General features: G+C 41.4%; 1 protein-coding gene across 6 annotated transcripts in view; it reads left to right on the top strand.

Annotated features, from left to right (window-relative positions):
• The window catches only part of GPATCH2 (G-patch domain containing 2), a 108,138-nt gene that overhangs the window by 75,560 nt on the left and 7,079 nt on the right, over positions 1-25,499 (top strand). For all 6 annotated transcript variants that reach the window (XM_081186052.1, XM_081186054.1, XM_081186053.1 and 3 more), the window contains one exon: positions 16,272-16,354. In XM_081186052.1, coding sequence (XP_081042178.1) covers positions 16,272-16,354 — 83 coding nt within the window. The remainder of the gene's footprint in view (positions 1-16,271; positions 16,355-25,499) is intronic.

The following is a 25,499-nucleotide window of genomic DNA, read 5'->3' on the forward strand; positions in this document are numbered from 1 at the left end:
TGGTTAAAGAATGGCGCTGTGTTCACATGTAATAGCAAGCCATAGTTAAAACCAATGTATTTTAGCAGTAAACAAATCATTGTTAAGCTGCTGGGCAGGGTTCACACAAAACGCAAAACCATGTTTTATTAAACTGTGGTTTATTAGTCTGAGAACAACTGTTCTGAGTTGTTCCTTACCATAAAATAAAGCCTGTTTTTAATTGGTGTTTTGTAAGACAAGCTGTTTCTAAAAATGTGTTTGAAATCCTAGGCCAAAATACTAGTGGTAGATTATCTTCAATAATATTTTATATTTGATTCCTTTTACAATTGCCTTTTTACGTTTTTATATCGTTTTTGGACCTGGGTGTCCTGAACATTGTGCTCTAATCATGTTGGTTTAGTAACAAACACAGTTTTGTTACCTTTGACTTGTTTGTGAAATGAAATATTGGTTTAGATTTGCCTTTGTCTAATTCACACACTTTTGATCAATTCCAACTCATGCCCAATTATATTACATTGCATTAACATAATTCAACAGATGTTGATATTTAAATGCTTTCTGGCATTCACATCTTGGACAGCTGTCTCAGAGCTTGGGGAAAAGGCAAACATTTAGAGTTAAATGCTGAACATATGCTTAAATTACTAATTAGAAGCAAGTAAAAACAATGCATTATCCTTTCTAAGGACAGTAAGACTCTAATACAGATATTTTAAAGTCTTTTTTGCTTGGCATAAAGTTCATGAGTCTCTGGAGGCGTGGTGGTGCAGAGCATGTAGAATAACAGTACAATTGGACTTTATTTCCTGCCAGGTTTCCTTTTAAAAATGCAACCTGCTTATTGCAGGTAAATCTATGACAGCCTCTGACTTTGAATAAGGTTTGGAACAGCTAGGAGGTGTTAGAGTACTGTGCATGGAGATGAGAATTTATTGGCAAGAGAACCCCCCCCCCTCACGTTTCATAGTCACATTATGTTACTATTCCATATAAAACAAATGTGTCACCATTAAAGCCCCAATCTCAGCATACTGGCATTGTATAAAAGGAGTTTGACAGAGCTGAATTGTTCCATCACATCTGTTTAACATTTAACCAAAAAAGAAAAAAAAGAAAGGAAAGGAACAAGGAATGGTCATAGCTCTTGTTGGTTAATACAATGGCATTCTTAGTACATAGTGTGAAAGCAGATGTTGCAATGGGTGTTGAGCTGGTGATGTCATTGTTATAGCTAAGCCTAAGGAAAGGCTTCAGAGCGAGGCAAGCCAATAGCTGGATTCGGTGTGAAATTCCGATTACACTTGCCCAGTGCAAAATAAGACTCAACTGCATTGGTTTTAGAAACTGCGTTTAAAAGATTTTACTCCGCCTGTCACGCAGCATAGGTTATTCTGCATGTTCCTGTAAGTGGGGGGAAGCAAGACCCGAAAGCCTCTTTTTACGTACAAACACAATTGGAAAATTGATCGGTGAGCCATTTATTGATAGAGTGTTTATATTTTTTAGCTCACGGTTCAACTTGGACTTTAGGGTAGCATTTTAATCTCTCAGCTGCCCGATGGGGCAGGTTAGGCCCAGGGTGGCCCAGCGAGCCTCATGGCAATATGTGATTCCATTATGAGTTGCTCACTTATATACTATACTATACTTGCTCACTATATACTATACTGCGAACCTGTATTTTTTTCTAGAAAAATAGGTGCTGGTACTCCCCGTGAAGTTGTTACAGTAAGTGCTACATTTTTTTAAAAAACAACAAAAGAGATGCTGGTACTGCGTACCCTTGAGTAAAGGTAAAGGGACCCCTGACCGTTAGGTCCAGTCACGGACAACTCTGGGGCTGCGCACTCATCTCACTCTATAGGCCAAGGGAGCCAGTGTTTGTCCACAGACAGCTTCCGGGTCATGTGGCCAGCATGACTAAGCCACTTCTGGCGAAACCAGAGCAGCACACAGAAATGCTGTTTACCTTCCCACTTGCACTTTATGTGCTTTCAAACTGCTAGGTGGGCAGGAGTACCTATGAGTACCCTATTTAAAAAAACAAACCACTACAAATACTATTTTAAACACATTTAAAATGCTTTGCAAGTAGCCCAAGTGAACTGCTGGAAGTTTTAATAACATACAAATTGCATTGAATTTCCTGGGGCCGTGTAGAAGGAAATCTTTTGATTATATGAAATTTACTGTTTTGTATGTCTTGCAGGCATGTCTGAGAGGCAGTTACAGAATGCTTAGGCCACTAAAATCAATTGTCCCATTGTATCCATTATTCTAATAACTGATAACTGTAATGAGTGTATTTCAGCATTTCCATCCACATCCCCTTCAGAGGTTACTTGAAGTCTCTTGGTATCAGCCTTTGTTGCTTCTATAAAATGTGTGAATGTAAGGCAACTAGCCGCTGTCATTCCTTGCTAAGTAGGTTTGGATGTATTTTTCGCAGGGCAAAGCATTTGCTCCTAGAATGCAGCCTGAATAAGGAATTTCATGCTCCTTCCACTTTCCAGCCCCCAAAGTAGAAAATTATGTACAGTTTGCCAAGTTAGCAGCTGTCAGAATTACATCTGTAGACATTAGAAATGAAACTAGCATTCTGTGTTGCCACTGACTGCTCAAACCACTACCAGACAACAATTCCCCAAAACTTTGCTATGAAAGATACATAAGTTTTCTGACATTCAGCTTTGCTGAACAGCCAAGCAAATAATAGATGAAATTTCAACATTGGAGATTCTTATATTTTCCGATCTTTTAGAAGCAGCAGACGTGTCCCCTTAATTTTTCTAAAAGTATAAAAATATAAAGATTGTGAAAAAAATCTGGAGCCCAAGACTGCTTTAAAATGCCTTGTAGATTAGCCATCCTGAATATTGTTTCAGAGGAAAATTCTGCTGATAGCATAGCTGGTACAGTTGTGGGAATAAGCACAATTGGAAAAGGACCACACACACAAGGAAAACCATAGGCCACAGTATGAAAGAACACAGGAGTGTCTTGGCCAAGATAGGATAAGGTACCTTTCCTCTTCTTGCAATGAAAAATAGGTTTGGCGCGTGAAGCAGAGAGCAGTAAGCATGTCCTGGCAGCTCTCATTTTAGGAACAGTGTGTACTGCTTGGATCACTGCAGCCCAGTTGGTTTATATTGCTAGCAAGGAACTGATAAAGAACCAGTGTGGACATCAGATCTGCACAGTTACCATTTTAAGTATTATGGTGTCCCCTAGCTAAAAGTTACCTGTCATTCCGAAAATGCTTCCCCTATTCCTAGTTTTGTAATATAGCACCTAACAAGGAATGCAGAAAGCTGCGGTCTAGTTAGATCCTTAGAATAAATTGTGTATTTTCTACCTTTCAATTGGAGCAGTTGTGGTGGCTGCCTCCGAGTTATTCTGTGAACAGAAATCCATTATGTGAATGGCAGTAGAAGGGCACAGTATATCATCCTATGGGCTGCACACATATAACATGTGGAAGACTGTCTATTTTTGCATCAGTAATTTTAGAATTATAGGATAATATAACTAGCCAATGCTGCATTTCAAGGAACTTGTTCTATATCAACCATCTCCAGTTTTAACCATTTTAATTTCCTTTCCATGTTTTTGCACCTGTGAATAACAAATCTTCACTGCTGTCATGGTTTTATACCTTCTTTCCTTGATTTCCCCCCCTTTTGTTTTGTGTTTTTCACATTATTCTTGATTCAGGTGACCTAAATAGGTGAAACTATAATGTGGCAGAAGGAAAAAGAGAAATACATATCTTGTGATCTATTACCACTCTTTCTTTTCAAGATAGTCGTCTGCTTTTAAATTGTGTGTTCAAACCTTCATAATGGGTTTTAAAACTCAATTTAAAAGTAGACTGCTATCTTGAAAAGAAAGAGTAATAGGTCACAAGATATGCATATATTTTATAGGATCTATATAAAATAGAGCAACGTGAAATTTCACGAAGAGGCTGTTTTTAACCATCAGTGAATGGTAAGACTTTTTTGAAGACTAAAGTTAAAGTTAGAAGTGTTTAGGCACCTAAGTATTGAGACTTCAGAAACATTATCCTGAGACAAGCTCAAGTAGTTATTTTTATATACATTTCTTCCGATTTTTAAAAATCAAAACCTATAAAAATACTCAGCCATACGTGAACCAATGCATTTTCTTTTTAAAATAGAGGTTGTGGAGGGAACTCCCACTTGGTCATAGGATCAACAGTCCTCTCCTGTCCCCTTTTCATTCTTCCACCATTTCCTAACAGGAAAAGCCTGTGACTTTCTGAGAACAAATTCATGTTTAGCCTTAGAATGAATAAAACCTTAGTTCTGAGCGGAAAGCAAATTCTAAGGAGCATTGTACTGTGCAAAAATGGCAACAATTTCATTGCCAACGAGCCAAAATCAAATTTCATATGGCACATGTTTACCACACATACATTTCAACCATGGTATCCTTCTGGGCTGCCTGCAAGGTTTGCAAAATGCTGTTCTACAATGGTTAGGCAGCCCCAGAAGACTGCTGGAAGATGGCTGTTCTGCCCCCACCCCTCTGGGGCCTTTTGTCTGTAGGATGCCACAAGCTTCCCCTGTGTACATCATGTACATCAGGGATGGGGAACCTGTTTCCCTACAAGGTATTGTCAGTCTGCAGCTCCCATCATCTGGGGCTGCCCCCCCCTTTTTGATCTATATGAAAGATCTCCAAAAGGTTTTCCAGTGATGTTGGATATGGTTATAGCCGTAGGCCGCATGCACAACTAATTTATTTCCCCTCTTCCCCTTGTACACCCAGTAGGGAAGGGGGAACTCCTGCATAGTGGGGGCTGTATTATAAGGCTGTAATGGGAGAGGGAAATTGGTCTTAAGGAGCTTGCATCAGCAGGGAAGAGAGAGGTTGGTTGCATAAGCTAGCTTCCCTTCATGCAACCATTGGACACATCCCGATATGCAGATAAAACACTTGTGTCTGTTATCAAAACCCTGGAAGGCAATGGAAATGATAGATCAGTGTCTTGTATCAGTTCAGCAGTGGATAAGGGTGGGGAGCAGGGAGCTCTAAACAAAGTAAAACTTGACCTGTACCAGATTAAGTACTGTTGGTTGGAGATTCTGGAGGTTTTGGAGACTAACTCGATGCCTAATACGAATGGCATATGTAGCTTCAGGGTTCTCCAGGATCTAATGCTGTCCCTGAATATCCAGATGACAGCAAGTGCCAGGAGTGTCTTTTATCAACTATGACTGATTTCCTGGTTGCCTGAAGACTGATTTCCTTAAAGAAAGCAGAGCTAGCATCAGTTAACCCTGGTTTAGTTACTTCCAGATTGGTTTTGCAGGGCTCTCTGTGAGCACTTTTTCTGTGACGGCTGCCTGCTTAAAAAAAAACCCTCAGAAATTTCAAGTAGCACTGACCAGACATTTATTGGGTACTTCATATGCTAATCTTGTTTCAGCTGCATTGGTTAGCCATTCATTTGCAGTATCTATTTAAAGTGCTGATTTGACCCTTTAAAGTACTCATTATCTCAGGGATTATCTGTTTCACATATCCTGTCCAAGGGTTACAATATATCAGAGGCACTGCTTGCTATGTTTTCATCTAGGGCGATATAGATGTGATATAGATGAGAACAAGGGACAGAGCCTTCTCAGTGGTGGCACTGCAGGTGGAAATTACTGGTTCCCTTCATCTTTTAGACACAATGAAAAGGCTTTTTTGCTTCAGCAGGCTTTCAGTGTGCAGTTCTGCTGCTGTTTTCAAATGGATTATATATTGGTTGCCGTGTTAGATCGTGGTTTGTTTGTTTTTTAATCTGTTGCTGTGTGCATGAAGTATGAATTGTCCCTGAATTTCCTCAGTTCGTGGAAAGTTTCTCCCATAGCACTGAAGAGCAATCAAGAAGACAAAGTACACTTTTCTGTTGTAAATAATGTGTTAAGAATGACAGATTTACAATGGCAGGTACACTTTTCTATCTTCTTTTAGAAGTGACTTTTCATAGCATCATAGAATTGTGGCATTGGAAGGGACCATGAGGGTCATCTAGTCCAGCCCCCTGAAATACAGGAAACTTTCCCGCAACAAGAGACTTGAAACCATGACCGTGAGATGAAGAGTCTCCTGCTCTACTGACTGAGCTATCCCTCTTTTTCAAGAACATTTTTTAAAAGAAGATGAAACTTAGATTTTCTGAGGGCTTTCAGAATCTATCTCATCCCATACCAGTAGCTACTGTCCAACCGCAGATCCACATCACCCATGCTGATAACAGCAACAGCAGCAGTTTTCACGAACGTAAGGCCTGTGTCAACTCCTGAGACCTTAATTCCTTCATTGTGCTTCTTAGACAAAGCTAACGTTTTGTATTGAGGCTTTAGAACATGATGGTCCCTGACCTTTCTTGTTCCCTAATTTACAGAGACGCTTTAGAACATATATTGACGAAAACACTAGGGGCTGCTGCTGAGCTGTGTGAACCATAGACTTGAATGCTGGCAGAACAACAGCCCTCAAGCTCAAACTAGAGCAGAGCCTGCTTGCACCACATTCAGAAATGGCTGCTGATGAAATGTACAGAAGGGACTCCCAAACACTTACCCATCTTGGCTTCCTGGGGAACCCTCAAGGGCATCCTGATCAAATTTGCAGATGACACCAAACTGGGAGGGGTGGCTAACACCCCAGAGGACAGGATCACACTTCAAAACGACCTTGACAGATTAGAGAACTGGGCCAAAACAAACAAGATGGACTTTAACAGGGAGAAATGTAAAGTATTGCACTTGGGCAAAAAAAATGAGAGGCACAAATACAAGATGGGTGGCACCTGGCTTGAGAGCAGTACATGTGAAAAGGATCTAGGAGTCTTGGTTGACCACAAACTTGACATGAGCCAACAGTGTGACGCGGCAGCTAAAAAAGCCAATGCAATTCTGGGCTGCATCAATAGGAGTATAGCATCTAGATCAAGGGAAGTAATAGTGCCACTGTATTCTGCTCTGGTCAGACCTCACCTGGAGTACTGTGTCCAGTTCTGGGCACCACAGTTCAAGAAGGACACTGACAAACTGGAACGTGTCCAGAGGAGGGCAACCAAAATGGTCAAAGGCCTGGAAACGATGCCTTATGAGGAACGGCTAAGGGAGCTGGGCATGTTTATCATGGAGAAGAGGAGGTTAAGGGGTGATATGATAGCCATGTTCAAATATATAAAAGGATGTCATATAGAGGAGGGAGAAAGGTTGTTTTCTGCTGCTCCAGAGAAGTGGACACGGAGCAATGGATCCAAACTACAAGAAAGAAGATTCCACCTAAACATTAGGAAGAACTTCCTGACAGTAAGAGCTGTTTGACAGTGGAATTTGCTGCCAAGGAGTGTGGTGGAGTCTCCTACTTTGGAGGTCTTTAAGCAGAGGCTTGACAACCATATGTCAGGAGTGCTCTGATGGTGTTCCCTGCTTGGCAGGGGGTTGGACTCGATGGCCCTTGTGGTCTCTTCCAACTCTATGATTCTATGATAAAGGAGAGAGTCCTTTAATAACGGATTGTGGAGGAGGCGGAATTTCCACAGGTGCAGCATCTCAAAATCTTGCCAAAATTCCTAGAATTGCTCGTTGTTCACAAGCTATTTACCATAATAAGAAATATTACCACTATATTAACAGATCCTCGGAGCATGTGAAAGGAGATGGCTATCTTCAGCTTGTGCATTTCCAGAGGTTTTCTGGTTGGTCGTTTAAAAACAGAAGGGTAGCTAGGTTTATCTCCCTTTGCACGACTTAAGAAAGCATGAGTTGCTACACCTTCCTAACTCTGCAGAATGTCTTTTGTGAAAGTGCTAAAGGGGTAGCAATATAAGCACGATCTAAACACAGGGAAACAGTGGAGGTGTAGGGAAGAGAATGGAGAGCAAGGCAAGAATACACTCCACTGCTTAACCTGCCTTTGTGTTCTGTTAAGATTTAACGGCTTGGAATTAATGAAAATGAAGCAGCATCTTTAGTAATGCAAACTGCTACTAAGATGTATTATACTGTTAGCAAGAGTTTCACTTCCATTGTAAGGTACTTTGCATTGAATGCTATTATTTGAGTTTCATAATGTAGACATAATTATGTAATACCAAGGGCCTATTAACACATTTGTCAAATCCCCGCCCCCCCCCCCAAAAAAAACCAAGTACAGTGGGCATGGAATTATGTGCCCCTCCCATGCTCAGTTATTATCAGTGGTGAATGTGGGTGCAAATTGTTATCCCCCATAAAGTTAGTATTAAATAGTGAGCATACATACTGATTTATGTAAGACATCTATACACCATGTATAAATTCTCCCATGGCAACTTTACAAAATTAGACACACCATCAGTCTGCGATTCCAAATGCAATTGTACATACTTTATGCCCCTTGCAGGGATTCAGGGAGGCTGCACATTAAGTATACTTGCAGTGCAGTCCTAAACTTGCCTGTGCTGAAGTTCCCTTCAGTTCAACGTAATTGCCCTTCATAAATGTTGCAACTTGTGGCCATCCTTTAAAATGCCTAAAGGGATTTTTGTGCTCTGAATTAGTAGCATTATATCACCTTATAAAACGAAATAAATCCCTCACTTACCAAAATGCTCTTCTGTCATTCTTAAGATGAAAATAACTTAACTCTAGCCACTTTACATTATCCTTCTGAGACCCCATCAGACTCGCTCTTTTCCAAGCCTATGTATGACCTAACGGCATCCAAAAGGCATAAACCAAAGGGTTCTACAGCCATCTGCAGGAGCTCACTGATACTGTGCCAGTATTCTGTGACTGTTTCTACAGAATTTCATGATTTTAATTGGGTTAAAGGCTTGTTAACAGCAGCCTAAAACTGAAGTACAAAATGAAAGCAGCTCACGGCTTGAAAGAATGAAATAAAAGAGAGTGTTTAAACAGGTTTAGAAAAATGCAATGCAGTGAAAGCTTTCTGAATCAGTGGCACATGTATTCTTTTTCCACAGATGAGTTAACCATTGTTCCATTCAGAAATAGTTCCTTCTGAAATTCAGGTTATGTTAGGGAGTCTATATGCTGGAGGGAAAAGGCTTCTGAGGCTTTGAGTTCCAAACCAGGGCCGCTCTCTGTAGGTGTGGTTTTTCCCTATGATGAAAGAAGTTGCACCTGGGGAACTTCAATGAAGTCATAAAGGGAACTAATCTTCCATTTGCCATTTTTAATAAGGATATTCTACCTAGGTGAAGTGTAAAAGAAATAAACAACAACCTTAGGTATAAATTGTTCAAAAAGACGCTATCTTTCTCAATGAATTTAAAAGAAACCTTGCATTGGCTTCTACTTGAAGTAGGAGTATTTAGTTACTAGAGAACATATAAATAGGGAAGTGGTTTTGTGCACTAAAGCTATCCAGCATTAAGATTTAATTCTTTTTCCACTGGTAGCTGCATGTCTAGTGATAGTGTATCACTGGAAATCCCAAATGGAGCTACCCCTTGAGACATGGTTCAATAATATTTTGGATATCTAGTTCAGAACAACTAACTGGGTTTGGAAGAGTTGCAAATGCGGTTGTAAAGGAAAATACCATTGATGAAACCTGCTCTCCTTTTTTCATATGTAAGGGGGAAAGAAAGTAAAGCAGAGAAGCTAGTAAAATATGGGCTGGACAAAGTTACTGTTAGGTGGATTTGTAACTGGTTGACTGACTGAACCCAAAGAGTGCTCACTAATAGTTCCTCGTCATCCTGGAAAAAAGTGACAAGTGGGGTGCTGCAGGGTTCTGTCCTGTGCCTGTTGTTGTTCACTGTCTTTATAAACAACTTGGATGAAGGAATTGAGGGGATGCTCATCAAATTTAAAGATGACACCAAGCTGGGAGGGCAGCTAATGCCACAAGGGACATAATTCAGTATGACCTTAACAGATTGGAGAACAGGGCCAAATGTAAGGTTCTGCACTTAGGCAGGAAGAACCAGGTGCACAAATATAAGAGGAGGGACACCTGGCCTGACAGTAGCATATGTGAAGAGGATCTAGGGATCTTAGTAGACCACAAGCTTAACATGGGTACACAGTGTGATTCATCAGCTAAAAAGTTAATGATGTTAGTCTGCATCAACAGAAGTCTAGTGTCCAGATCAAGGGAAGTAATAGAACCACTCTATTCTGCCTTGGTCAGACCACACCTGGTATACTGTGTCCAGTTATGGGCTCCACAATTTAAGATGAATATTGACAAGCTGCAATATGTGCAGAGGAGGGCGACCAACCCAAACCAATGGATTCAAGTTACAAGAAAGGGGTTTGCGACTAAACACCATGAAGAACCTTCTGATGATAAGACGTTTTTGACAGCGGAGCAGACTTCCATGAGATGGTGGCCTCTCCTTCCTTGGAGGTTTTTACACAGAGGTTGGGTGGCCATCTGTTGAGATTGCTTCATTGCAGGGGTTTGGACTGGATGTTCCTCAGGGTCCCTTCCAACTCTACAGCTCTATAATTTTTGACCCTGAAAAGGACAGCAGTACCCTTATGCTGTCTTTCACTTAACAGAGTATTTTCTTAATCTTTTAGGGCACAGTGATGGCAACAGTTGTATGGTTAAGTTACAGGAAATATTAATTTGCCATGCAACATAATAAGGTGTGAAATTAAATTGTAAGGGACGGAGAACTTCCACAGAGGGAAGAAAGCAAGGGAAATGTTGCCATCAAATAGCAGCTGCTGTATATTGGTAAATCTGCTTTAAAAATTGCCTGATGACATGGTAATAGCTGTTAATGGCAATAATACATTTCCATTTATATCATCATCAAATTCTTTCCTGCAGCCCCCCGCTGCTGCCGCCGCCTTCCCACTGTCTCAAAATAGACTCTCTTATTCCTCCAGTTCTTGTAATTACTTGCATCAAGAAAAGACATGCTTAAATATTGTATACAAAAGAGAGAGAAAATTAAGAATTGGCCACAGTTTTCCCCGTCTTCTGTTGTTTGTTCATTTAATGTCAGAAGGCATGACAATAACAAATATATATTTGGCCTACTAGTGTAAGTTCACACTAGTCTGGCTTTTCCAGCCCTTTTATTTCCTTCTGCCACAACTTTGCCGCTGCCGTGACACTTGCAGGCCTGCTCCACTGTTGTGCAGCTGATGCCCTGTCCAGGCTTATATCTTTCTTCGTGACAGTGAGTGTTCTTGCCAAATGCCAGGGACCATAGTCACATCTGTTTGTCTCCCGAGCTCGTCTGAGGCTGCTCGGGAACACTTTTTATCCAGGGGGCAGCTTTAACTAGGCCTAATACTCTGGAAAGCCCTGTTTGTAAATGCATACAATGAGGCGACAAGTTTCTGTTGTCTTTCCTTTAAAATTATTCCCTTTGACACGGCTTGCTCGAGTCCCTGTCACCAGCACGTCAGCAGCCAAGTTTTCAGGCAAGGTGGTCTTAACAATTCCTATCACCCCTGCCATAGAGCATGCCTAGCTTCCTGCCAAAACGCTATTTATAAATGATAGCTCGCAGCAAGCTATGGATAAGTGGAGAAGAATCAGGGGAATTAGCTATTTGCAATCTTCCAAGTCTGCAGCTAAGGAACGTCCAAGGCAGGGCAGCGCAGTCTCTTCCGTTTTGCCTTGTCCTGCTGCTTGGAAATTGAAACAATTATTAAATAAATCAAGAGAAACAGAAATACTTAATTTTGCTTAGCTTCTTTCCCAATATGTATTTTAAGCATTTTACCTTGCTTTTCCACCAATATGGGTCCCATAGCAGCTTTCATGAGATCAAGAAGGACATCAGTATATCATTTAACTGGTAACAAATAAGTTTTTTAAAGAGGCAGCAGTGATGACCATGTAGGAAGCAGCCTTATGCTTCATAGTCAGGCTATAGGCCTGTCTAGCCCAGTATTGTTGAAACTGACTGGTAGCAGATCTACAAGGTTTCAGGAAGAGACAGGTGTAAAGTTCTACACTTAGGAATAATTAGATGCACAAATATAAGACACGTGGCTTGAGAGCTGTACGTGTAAAAAGGCTCTAGGTGTTTTTAGTAGACCACATGCTTAACACACGCTATAGCTCAGTTGGTAGAGCATGAGACTTTTCATCTCAGGGTCATGGGTTTGAGCCCCATGTTAGGTCAACGATTTCTGCATTGCAGGGGGTTGAACGTAGAAGTCGATCCCCGTGGTCCCTTCCAACTCTACAATTCCATGATTCTATGAGTCAACAGTGTGATGCAGCAGCAAAAAGGTGAATGCATTTCTAGGCCGCATCAACAGAAGTATAGTGTCCAGATCTATGCTGCCTTGGTCAGACCACACCAGGAGTACTGGGTGGGAATCACAGTTTGTGGGCACCAGGATACTGACAAGCCGAAATGTGTGCAGAGGGAGGTGACCAAGGTGATATAGGATCAGGAAACCAAGTCTGAAGAGGAACTGTTGAGGGGGTTGAGTATGTTTAGCATGGAGAAGGGAAACCGTAGAGATGATACAATAGCCATCTTCAGATATTTGAAGGGTTGTCACATGGATGATGGAGCAAGCTTGTTTTCTTTTGCTCCAGAGGGTAGGACCCAAACCAGTGGATGCAAATTACAGGATTTTGACTAAATATTAGGAATAATTTGAGATGGTACAGGCTGTTTGACAGTAGAACAGACTGCCTTGGGGAGTGGTCTCTCCGCCATTGGAGGTTTTTAAACAGATTGCATCGCCATCTATCAGGGGTTCCTGAGAGTTGTGATTCCTGAATTGCAGGGGGTTGTATTAGATTTCCCTTGGAGGTCTCTTCCAGCTCTACAGTTCTATGCTTCCATCATAATTTTAATGTTTTGATTTTATAGTTTTGTAGACTGCTTAGAGGCTTTTTACAATCAAGTGGTATACAATTTTTGTTAAATAAATAAAATAATGCTGCTTGAAAATGAAGCAGTCTGCGTCATAGAATTCATTCGACTCTGATCAACTGGATATGTGAATGAGCTCACCCTTCTGCTTTCCACCTCATGTTGGGATTCTCAAATCCCAACTTTGAGATCTTCTGATTCGGAGGCACTGCCTCACAGTGTGCATAACAAGTTCGTTTTCCCACAATTTTTGCTATGCATGAAAAAGTAGAACTGCTAATCTTTTTATTCATCCACTTTTCAAGATGTGTTAAATGCAGCTACAGTTAAATGCTAAAACTCTGAACTTGACCAAATCTGATTATCTTGTTTTGAGAGCATATGGGATATATATATATATTATAATAGCGATTGCTTTTTAATTCTTTATAATAATGCTTGTTTTCAGAATGTTAATAAAACTTAAGTTTTTTTCCTCAGAACAGTAGCAAGCAAACAAACAAACAAACCTCACCTTGGCTAGTGATCAGATTGTTGAGCTTTGCAAAGACAAATGATTCATTTATGCTGAAGAAACACAGCTGCCTTTCAGACATTCATTGATTTTAAATTAAAAAGTAACTGCTATGTTCTACACAAAGGGTGACAACAGTAACAAAGTAGTCCTTACTTAGTGTTATTTGTTGCAACTCCATTGCATGTGCCACAGGAGAAGCGGGGAGGGGGGATCCAAGTTCCATAATCTAACTGATCAATAATCTAGATATCTCAATGCAGTGTAACAGATAATCAATGTGAGCAGAATTACTCAAGCACAGCTAGCTGTTATTCCTGGAGCTAGGGTCTCCAGGTTCAATTGGCTGACTTTATTAATTTTTATCTTTCATCCTGCTTGAATTCTTGTTTCCCTCCTTTCCATTGCTTCTCAGCCTCCCTTCATTATAACAGCCCTGACAAACACTGCAATCTATTATAGAACGAGCTGTGCCCCAAAGTCCCTTGCTGTCAGTGACCCTGCAATAATATTATGAACAGAGGAGAGGGAGGCTTAATGTTTCTTTGTGTAAGTTATATTAGATTTCATATATTCTTCATCTACTGGTCTACAGTCACTTTTGGACCAACTTGAGACAAGGTCCTATTTTTAAAGCTTGGCCTAATTTATATTTCAGTTTAGACATCTTCAGACCGTGACTTGTGGTAGAAGACAGCTGGTTTATTATTAAGGAAACACTGTGGTCCCCAGCCCAAATGGTTGTATGGTGACTCTATGAGCAGACAGATACCCGACTCTCTCGTTCAGGAAACAGACACAAGCACACAGAGAGACCCATGGTGGCCCCTCCCTTCTTGTTCATGTAGAGGAGAGGAAGAATCTTTCCACTGCCTTCACCTTCACATGTACTGTCCTGTGTCTCCCTCCCTCCTCAGCTTGTTTAATGACAAATTAGCAAATTCATACCCCCACCCTGCACAAACCCAGTTCATAGCAAGTTGCAAGCATCATGAATTAGAGCAAGGCATGCATGCCTTTTACACTTGTGTACACTTCAGGTACCTTTTTGTGTGTGCTAAATTTAAGAGGGGCTTTTCAGATGTTAGGAATTTCCACTGACCTCAGGTTTCCTCCAGGTTTGCTGATACCTTTCTCTTGTACTAGGCTTCATAAAGCAAACACACACACACTATAGGTTGAATATAGAAGGCATGTCACAACCAAAGTCATTGTAATTATCTTCAGCTTGGAGTTAGCAAAAGCTGCATTCCTGCACTTCCAAACTTCTGCCAAAGATTCAGAAAGGATGTAAGAAACAAACATCAGAAACTTCTTCTCCTTCTTGCTGTTAATGAAGTCAGGTGTAAACTGCCTACCTAATGTTTGCTAGGGAAAGTGTTGATTTGGGGGGTATTTTGCTTTTGAGTTCTTTGACGGCAACTTTTTTTGTTTTTTGTCTCTGAAAAAAAGAAATAAAGAAATGAATCTCTTGGTTAAGTTCTGAACTGCGGTGATTCTCATAGCCTTGTCTTACCTGAAGTTAATGTCTTTGTCCTTTCAGCCAAATAACTGAGTACTATAACCCTAGGAGTCAGAAATAGAAGTGTACACTGTATTCCAGATAGATCTCTGAATTGGAGCATAGTTGTTTAGTTTCCTTACCACCCAATAATCCAGTACGTGGCAGGACTACCTTGTTGTGCTTTGTGATAGGGAGGATTTAGTCCCACTGGTAAAGCTGGAGTAATTAGACCCCCCTCTAATCAAGGTTTATCCATGATCTCTGGGGTGCCAAGGTAAGAAGAGGAGTCAAAACCTCTCAGAACGATGTCAGTCAGAAGAGGTTTATAAAGTTATGAACAATGTGGAAACCGGATTATGAAAAAATTCCCCCTCTCTTCTTCAGTTCCAGAACTCTGGATCATTCAATGAAATGGAAGTATTTTCAGGACAGGCAAATAAAAGTGCTCCACATGCATGATTAACATGGATTTTTTAATTAGAAGATGTGATAAGTTGTGATCAACAATTGCGTTTCTGATTTTAAATTTAAAAAGACATTAAAGAGAAGATTTTGCAATGTATATATGTTACACATTACAGGTTTTGTTGAATTTGATCAATGCCATTTTATTATAAAACCAACAGAATGTTCTGTTTAAAAATAATGTTTTGTTTCCCACTTGTTTATCACCTGTGAAAAGATGCTTGTTAACTGATTTTTTAAATATATATATGTTATTCTGATGGTGGCTATTAATAGATAACTGATAGTCAATAATATTGTGATCATTTAAGTACCTATTGCTTTGTCAGTAGCATCAGTATTCATTTTATGTTGACTCAGAAAGATTGTCAGTTTTGAAAACCTGAAAGTATTTCTTTTAGAATTTATTTATTCCAGCGGTGATTTAGATTGTTTCTAAATACTGACTGCTTGTCAATAAACATAATTCATTTTCAGGATGTGGAACCTGCAACAAAATATTGCAGTGTTGAGTATTTCTGATCTGATTTCTAGACATAACATTCCTTTCTCTATCCCAACCAGTTTTTAAATTTATTTTTATTTTTTTGCCCAGTAGTATTCTGTGCCAAGTGAGCATGCTCAGTCCTCAGTCTTAGATTCCCCACACCCCCCCAATGTTTTGTATTGCTGCAAACTTTAGGCTTTCTCCAAGTCTTTTTGATGCCTCCCTCTAGTGTATGTCCACGTAAGTAACGTCACTCCCTGTAGTGTATGGCCAATGCCCTTTTAGCTACATAAGTAACATCACTCTAAGCACTAGAAATACAAACAGTATCTGAAAGATTCCAGCGTGTAGCTCTATGTTTATTTAAACTATTTTGACTAGGATGCAGATTCTGTGATAACACATTCTTCTGCAGAGTTGTTGCTTTTCCTACCAGTTATTAATACACCTCTCTGGTAATTGCTTACAGACAGACAAGTGTGCATTTGGGATCCTTATGTATGGGTGATATCAAACGAAGGAGAAAAGCCGCGCCACTGCCAGGACCCACCGGTAAGCAGATTCACCATGACGACACATCCAGATGTCTTAAGTCTGTAAAACAGCATGGAGGGTGGGAGAGAACCCAGAAACTGGTTGGGGCTTACCTGCACAAAACTGGGCTTGGGGCGGTTTGACAAAGGAGGATTTTCAGGCAGCAGTCCTAAACCCACTTACTAGGGAGCAAGTGCCACTGGCTTCAGTTGATTTGCATCTGACTAAACATGTAGAAAAGAGCTGTTGCAACTTGACACTTAAAAGAGCAAAGGGCTGGTGCAGCTCATCCCTTTCCTCTCACTGATTGGCCCTGATCTGTTTGCCATTGCCTGGTTTATTCATATGGAAAAAGACTACCTTACTGACATCAACGGAAGCGTCCCTCCCATTGCAAACAGCAAGCATGGGATGGCCCAGTTCAGAGAAGAACCACAGTCAAGGCAGCCCATATCAGAACCTAGCCTCACATTTACTGCAGTAGCCCTTCACTCTTCAGCAGTATATTGTCCAGATTAATTTAGATGTCCAGCTTTTCTCCAACTACATGTATTACCTTTTTCATTTACTATGTTGTTAGTGGAACTTGTTTGTTTAAATAAGTTCAGTGGAGAACAGACTCCACAGCTAATGCATGGAGTGGTTTTCACAGAGCACTAACTGACCTCCTTTGTGCACTGAACCTTCTCTTTACCCCCATTCCCTCTTGACAAAGTAGTCTTGCACAATTACCAAAACAGCACATGGTGACTGGAAAAATCAGCACGTGTTGTGGAAAAGGTATCTAAATCCATCTTCTGTGTCGCTGAGATCGTAAGCCTTCTGTCGGAGCCCATGCCAAGTAGGAGTTCTGTATTCTGCTTTGTATTGTTTGCTAAGTGTTTAATATCAGTACTGAGCACACTGTTTAAAATCCGCATGTTGCATACAAAAGAGGCGACATTTTCCTAAAACAATTATGAGAATATTTCAGAAGGCACCCTGTATCTACAGCGTGCATGAGAAGTGATAAAATCACTTGTGTTAATTGTCTTTTTCTGTATGTGCTTGAATGTCACTGTACTGCACACTTGTCAGCAAGGAAATATAATTTATGGGTTGACTCCTGCTAATGGAAGCCCCCTTTGAGCATGGATCCACCCAGTAGCAGGAGGAAGCAATGTTTGCCAGTTACCCTCTACCTCTGCAGCCCCAGTGCCACTTCCCACACGATTCGGGAGGGTTGTAGGACCCCCTGAAATAGTGTGGGCGATGGCTCTGGGGTTGCATGGGGATCAAGGAATTGCCCAAATGCCTTTCATGGTCAGAAGAAGTCTTATGTTCATAGAAGGTAAAGCCTGCTCCAATCCATTTTGCTGGCATATATAAAGTGTGCACACAGAAACGTAGTTCTTGCATTCTGAACTGGCCTGTGGAGCTCTTCTGTGAAGTTATCTAACTTTGGCATTTCAATGGAATGGCTTTTGATTTTCATGGTGTTGCAGACATCAGTGACAGACCAAGAGAACTGTCTGGAAAATATTGCTAAAGCACCTTAGTGGCAGTAATATGGAAAAAGAGTGTGTCTAGGTCAAGTCCTAAGACTCTGAACATATGTGTAGTGAGTAGGAAAATGCTTAATGGCTGAGGAGAGGATAATATAATTATTTCTACAAGGTGATTTTAGCTTCACAACTTGCAAGTGACAGAAGGAAGTCATTTTGTAAAGTATATGTACGTATAAAGCATCATAAAATTTACTTTAGTGTACCTTTTCATCCCAGGCTTCCAACCTATTCAGTATTTTATTCTGCTACTGAAATCTGGCACACTTGCTTAACTTTCTGGTGGTGGCAGTAGTGTAAAAAGCCCTCTGTTTTCTACAAAAACAATTTGATCCCCACCCCGCAAGCCATAATTTTACAATGTTTAAGTGACTGGATGTGGTTTTATTAGAAAAAAAGAAAAGAAAAGAAAAGAGGCTGAGAAGGGATTTTGAGATTCTTACAGCGCTACTGCTCTATAAGGGCCAACTTATGGAATAAAAACAGAGAAAAGTGCCTCTCAATAACTACAGCGGAGGCTCCACACATTAGGGATTAGCAAAGCAGTTAAGAGGATAAACGGTGAGCCCTGGATGCCCCCCATTCAAATCTCAGCTCAGCCATGAACTCCAGCAAGCCTTGCCTCTCACCCCCCCCGCCGCCATTTCCCTGTAATATGGAGGCAGAAACAGTGGGCTAGCCCTACTGCAGCTACCTCAGCATACTCTCCTTGCAAGCGCATGCGAAAGCCATCCGGCTTTGCCTCCTGCCAAAGAAATCCATCCTGTGAAAGGTGGAAGAAGTAGGAGATGCTTGTACCAAACTCTGTGGCCTGGGTAGGCCTAAAGTCCTGCAAATGGCCACATCCAGGGTGGGGTAAAGTCAAGGGCCCTGCTGTCCTCAGGGTCACAGTACAGGTGCTTTTATATATTGCCTTTGCGCTGATAGGGCTAAAGCAACAGCACCAGGGAACCATTCTTGAAGCAACAAGGCTGCAAAAAGGGCCAGGATCCATGGGCCTGATTTTGTTAAGTGCTTCGGTTTCTAGAAAACGAGGTGTTGTGGCTCAGGTCAGCCTGGAAACAATCGCCCCTCTATGTGGAATTCCCTTCCAACAGAAGTGTATCTGGTACCTTGTGTAGCTTTTGTCATACACCGAAGACACACTTCTTTGACACCTAAGATACAGAGTTTAGGACCCACCCAATTCACTTAACTGTAATTTAACTTTTTAATATTGTATTTTTAAATGGCCATAACTCTCCTTTTCACCCTCATGGTGAAGGGCACGTAAAAAATTTAATTGATGTTTATGATAAAAGGTAAAGGTAAAGGGACCCCTGACCATTGCGGTGCTCATCTTGCTTTATTGACCGAGGGAGCCGGCGTCCAGCTTCCGGGTCATGTGGCCAGCATGACTAAGCTGCTTCTGGCGAACCAGAGCAGCGCATGGAAACGCCGTTTACCTTCCCGCTGGAGCGGTACCTATTTATCTACTTGCACTTTGACATGCTTTCAAACTGCTAGGTTGGCAGGAGCAGGGACCGAGCAACGGGAGCTCACCCCATCGCGGGGATTCGAACCGCCGACCTTCTGATTGGCAAGCCCTAGGCTGTGTGGTTTAACCCGCAGCGCCACCTACATCCCAGTTTATGATAATGGAGTACTGAATTTATAAGGGGGGAAACAAACTCTTCATCTGCTTAGGGAAACTTCCCTCTACGTTTGCTTTGAGGATGTTTGAGGATTGAGAGCTGGTACAGTCTTTGGGGCCCAAGTCCAGGGCTGCACACCTCAAGGACCCCCAAATGACCACCCAGAGAGCACTTGATTATGGAGACAGCAGCAAACACGCCTTTCATTGGCACATGGGTGGGCTGGGCCCACCAGGGCTGATGCCAGTCACTGCAGGATCCTTCCTTATTTCGAAAAACACTATAGTCTAGTTAGGCTTTTCTACAACAAAATAGTGCTTATTTTGTTAAATGTGTTTAATACCAGGGCAGTGAACGTTTACTCCATTTTATTCCTGCAGTTATGATGGTGCTGTGATCTAAGTGAGTTTAAAATGCAAAATGGCGCATTTCTTTCTTTTTTTAAATCAGAGTTGTCAAACTTGCTTTTGTCTTTGCTGTCACATATCAGGAATGTAGAAGTAGCTGTAAATCATGGGATGGCAGTAGCAAGGGGAGAAGAGAAATGTTAATTGTGTGCTTCACAGCTGAAGTAATACACATGGCTGTAAGACCCCTGTCTACTACAGGACATAGAAGATTAAGATTAAACCTTACACTTAAATACCCTGGGAACTGAGCATTGCCCAGTAAGACTGGACCCGTTTTTGTTTCAAAAGAAGTATGAAATCAAATAAGATAAACAAATTGTTTGTATTGAGTTAATTTACAAAGCTCTGCTGGAATGTTTAAAAGATCCACTAAGAGTTTAAAAGATCCACGAAATAAACTGTCAAAGTGAGGTACCTATGCAATCCTGCAACTAGTTAGTTGCTCCCCTTGACTTAAAATGCCTTAGCTTGTGTGTAACTGGATGAATTATAAAAAAAATTCCTTCCAGTAGCACCTTAAAGACCAACTAAGTTAGTTCTTGGTATGAGCTTTCGTGTGCATGCACACTTCTTCAGATACACACGAAAGCTCATACCAAGAACTAACTTAGTTGGTCTTTAAGGTGCTACTGGAAGGAATTTTTTTATTTTGACTATGGCAGACCAACACAGCTACCTATCTGTAACTGGATGAATTATATTCCTCACAGTGGTGTTTAAATATAATTCAATTCTTCTGCCTTATTTATTCAATTATTTGGATATTTTTCCAACCTTACCCCAGAGGCTCAGATCTGGCAAAAAGGCTAGCCTCCCAGTAATAGACTTGCGAGCCTAGCAAGTGCATGAAGAAAAGATTTCCATTGCCACATTCATAAATGTCGGTCGGTGACAAATGGTTTTCCCTATCTTTGTATGCAGTATGTTGAACAGCCTTATTTATGCATGTATGGAGGATAGATAGCATGGTGGAGCTAACAAACAGTTGGAATGAGGTGTTTGTGTATTTGTGAATCCTGTTCAGCACCTGTGCCGCTACGTACTTCTAGATACGTTACAAGGCTGTAGACTACTGTAGCTAGAAGTGTTATTGGTTAAACATTTATTAATTGTGACAAGAACACCCAATTTATTTCAGCGCTCTGGCTTATTTACTGCTCTTTCACCTTTGTATTTTGTATTGAAAAAGTAAAATGAATATTGATAGAGTTAGCTATTGATTTCTAAATTTATAGCCTGTTCTCAGCCTTGAGACAAAGTCACATACCAATAGTGCCGTGTGTATTAGTAACAAAGGATGTAGATTTACTCTTACAGCAATGAAAAACTGTTGAAGCAAGAAACTTTTAGCAGTGGAGAGCATTTTATAGTTTGAAAAATGTCATCTGTAAAGGTGAACTAAAGCGGTGAAGAAAATAAGGTGAATTCTATCAGATAATTCCAGTCAACAGCTGAAGTAATAGGGTCCTAATCTGTATTTTTTTTCCCCTCAAAAGAGGAAACGTTTGACTTTATAGTCTATGCTAAAGCTCCTTTTTTAACATTGCAGCAAGAAACCAGGAAGGGTGTACCACCTGAAACAAAAGATGCTTCTCCTCATATATTGCCTACAGTTTACATACAGCCTTTTAAAAATGACAAAGAATGGTTGGAATATGTTGTTCCTCTTAGGGCAGCCATGAATTTATTTCAGGAAATAAATACCTGAAGGAATTGATGACTAGTGAAGCAATATAATATCTGACATGGGAGCATGTCATTCTGAATGCCTTTGTCGGCTTGCTAAACACCTGAACTGTAATACTATTTCGTATGAGTCCTTAAGAGGCTTTATGGCAAAAACAGAGTGCCCTTGAGTTTGTGTGGATATGCTTGCACCTGGGCACACACTCACAAAACGAGTGCTTTCATTGTTGATTCCTGATTCCTTGGAACGTGACTAGGAAAGTAGGGCTGTAGCATTTCCAATTTCAGCATCCAATAGAGTCATTTTTGCCCCCTGAGCAAAGTATAGGTAGCAACTGGGCAAGGGACACTCCACTCCTACTGCACTTAACTGGTTTTATGTACTATATAAACACACACCATCAAAGAGGCTACAGATATGTTGGAGAACAAAACTTAACTGCAGTACCCTCAGGTAATCCTGTGTCTCTGAGACCGCAGAGTCACCCAGAAGATTCTCCATTGGTGTAAGGCTTGAAGTCTGATTTCTGTAACTGTCTGTCTTCTGTTCTTCCCTGGAACTGAAACCAGTTGTGTCCATCTCCTAGTTTGTTTCCCCTCTATGTCTCAGCAGAACAACACCAAAGCTTTAGCACTTTCTCATCACACATCCATCATCTTCTCCCTTCTCCACACCCCTGGCTCTCTGTACTGTCCCCCACAGTTCAATTGTTAACTTGTGGAAACTTTGGGCAATATCTCCTCCTCTTCCTACCCAACAAAGAAAATACAAAAATGTGAGGTTTACATAGAAGAGAGAGGGACGCGGGTGGCGCTGTGAGTTAAACCACAGAGCCTAGGACTTGCTGATCAGAAGGTCAGCGGTTCAAATCCCCCGCGACGGCGTGAGCTCCCGTTGCTGGGTCCCTGCTCCTGCCCACCTAGCAGTTCGAAAGCACGTTAAAGTGCAAGTAGATAAATAGGTACCGCTCCGGCGGGAAGGTAAACGGCATTTCCATGCGCTGCTCTGGTTCGCCAGAAGCGGCTTAGTCATGCTGGCCACATGACCCGGAAGCTGTACGCTGGCTCCCTCAGCCAATAAAGCGAGATGAGCGCAGCAACCCCAGAGTCGGTCACGACTGGACCTAATGGTCAGGGGTCCCTTTACCCTTTACTTTTACATAGAAGAGAATGCTCTGGCACTAAAAGTACCGGAAAGCTTTTCTTGGCCTTTTGCTTTTGGACCTGCCTTTTTAAATTGCTGTATAACTTTAAGCCACTTCACGCATTGCATGCATTCCAGGTAGCAAGTTCTTGTATAGGAGAATAATGAAACTCCACCAGTTTTCATCGTGATGTTCACACATGCGCATGTACAAAGTGAAATTAGTACAAGCAAAAACAGCAGAGGCTTGCTTTAAACATTTCACATGTAAAATGCTGCAAATGCTGGCATATAACGGTAGCTCAAGGTAGTAGATAATCTTTGATGAAAAATAAATGCTTCAATATTTTGTCTGGGTTAGTTGGCTACATGTTGTGTTTCAGGCTGATGCACTTTGGAATGACTTGAGTTATCAACTCTCTTTTTTTTTTTATAAGAATGCGTTTTAATGAAAAATCTGACAGATTCTCTATTATGGTATGTAATATCAAGTACTGCTATAAGGTCATCATGACTCTGTTTAACAAGGTAATCAAAAGGCTAAATGTTTTCATTCCGCTTAAAAATTGCCAGCAAAACTATTTTGCTGACGTCTAATGCAGCAGTGATTAAAAATCAGACTTGAATATGAGCAGTGCCAAAATGATGATTTGAAACTACTGTGATTATACTATTCCAACAGAGGTTACCCAGCCCTGGCTTGTGGTGAAGGTCAACCTTCTGATCTGTTTATAGAAAAAGGATAGATTTGGGTTAGCTAGATAAGCTGGGGTAAATTTCCAATGCATTGAGCATAAGAGGTTGCTTCCAGTTTTTCTACTGTATAACAAGCTTGCATATTGTCCCTGTTAACACCAAATGGTTCTGCTGGCATTGTATGATCGGTCCAATTAAAGATTCTATCAAAGAGAACAACCAGCAAAAATGCCTATAACCAGTACTTTTTCACACAGCTCATAGTTAAACTGTGGACCACCAACCTGGAGGTTTTAACAGAGGATTAGACGAATTTGTGGAGGATAAGACTATCAGTGGCTAGTAGTATTGCAATTTTATGTTGTGAACTGCCCCGAGATCTGCAGATGAAGAGCGGTATACACATTTAATAAATAATAATTATAATTCCTTCACTGGCAAAGGCAGTGTGCTTCCCAAAATCAGTTGCTGGTAATCACATGTGGGGAAAGGGCTGTTGTGCTTAGTTTCTGCTTGGAGGTTTCCAATGGGCATCTGGTCAGCCACTGTGAGAACAGGCTGTTGGACTAGATGGGCCTTTGCCTTATCCAGGAGGCTCTTCCTGTGTACTTCAGAAATATGGTATCCTGAATAGGCTTGTTGTTGTTGTTTAGTCGTTCAGTTGTGTCCGACTCTTCGTGACCCCATGGACCAGAGCACGCCAGGCACTCCTGTCTTCCACTGCCTCCCGCAGTTTGGTCAAACTCATGCTGGTAGCTTCGAGAACACTGTCCAACCATCTCGTCCTCTGTCGTCCCCTTCTCCTTGTGCCCTCCGTCTTTCCCAACATCAGGGTCTTTTCCAGGGAGTCTTCTCTTCTCATGAGGTGGCCAAAGTATTGGAGCCTCAGCTTCAGGATCTGTCCTTCCAGGGAGCACTCAAGGCTGATTTACTTAAGAATGGATACGTTTGATCTTCTTGCAGTCCACGGGACTCTCAAGAGTCTCCTCCAGCACCATAATTCAAAAGCATCAATTCTTCGGCGATCAGCCTTCTTTATGGTCCAGCTCTCATCTTTGAGAGCTGGACCATAAAGATGAACAGGCTTGGCTGCTGTTTTTATGTGTAAGCCGCCTCTAGTCTTGTCAGGTGAAAAGGTGGGTTCAATAGCTCAGTAGCTAAACATGAGACTCTTAATCTCAGGGTTGTGGGTTCAAGCCTCATGTTGGGCAAAGAGATTTCTGCAATGCAGGGAGTTGGACTAGATGATCCTTGTAGTCCCTTCCAACTCCACAATTCTACGATAAGCCCCAGTACACAGTGTTGTATCATGAATAAGCAGCACCAACCTTGTAAACCCCACTCTTCCCAAAGTGCTTCTTAAAAGCTGTTCACGGGAGGAAGTCAGAAATGCTCTTTAGAGAAGATTGAGAAGATGCTAGCAGAAGATAAACGGAGAACCTCTGAATACATGAAGGTGCCTTATACCAAGTCAGGCCATTGTTTTATCTGGCCCAGTGTTGACTGCATCTCGAATATCTCAGGCAGAGGTTGTTTCCAGCTTTACTACCTGATCTTTGCCGGGGGGGGGGGGGGTTCTGCTTACGAAATATGTGCTCTGCCACTTGAATTGTGGCCATACACTGAGGGGAACTCTTGCTTGTGCTTAAAGGTGCTATTTAGGTCTTACCATTGATTTTGCATTGAAACATATAGACTAGCATTCAAACAAAAGGTCTCAGCATTCACTTTCTAGGAGTGCAGATGGCAAAGCAGAGCATACAGTGCGTATAGCAGTGTTGGTGTGATTGCATGTTGCCCACTTCAAGCCTCATGGGCCCAACTCTCCCTTACTGAAGTTCCACTGAGCAAAAGCCTTCGCACCTGTGGAAACCATCCCAGCAGGCATGGGAGCATCTGCGTATACCAACAATCTGAATACCACAAAAGAGGCCATTTGTGTCAACTCGAAAGCATTGAGCTGCATTATTCCTCAATACTGTGCAAGTTCAGCATAGTTAACTGGATGACTTTGGTTTGGTTTGGTTACTGGTAGTGATTTTTGTATCT

This window comes from Podarcis bocagei (genome assembly GCF_964188305.1).
Source record: "Podarcis bocagei genome assembly, chromosome: 3".
Taxonomy (NCBI): domain Eukaryota; kingdom Metazoa; phylum Chordata; class Lepidosauria; order Squamata; family Lacertidae; genus Podarcis; species Podarcis bocagei.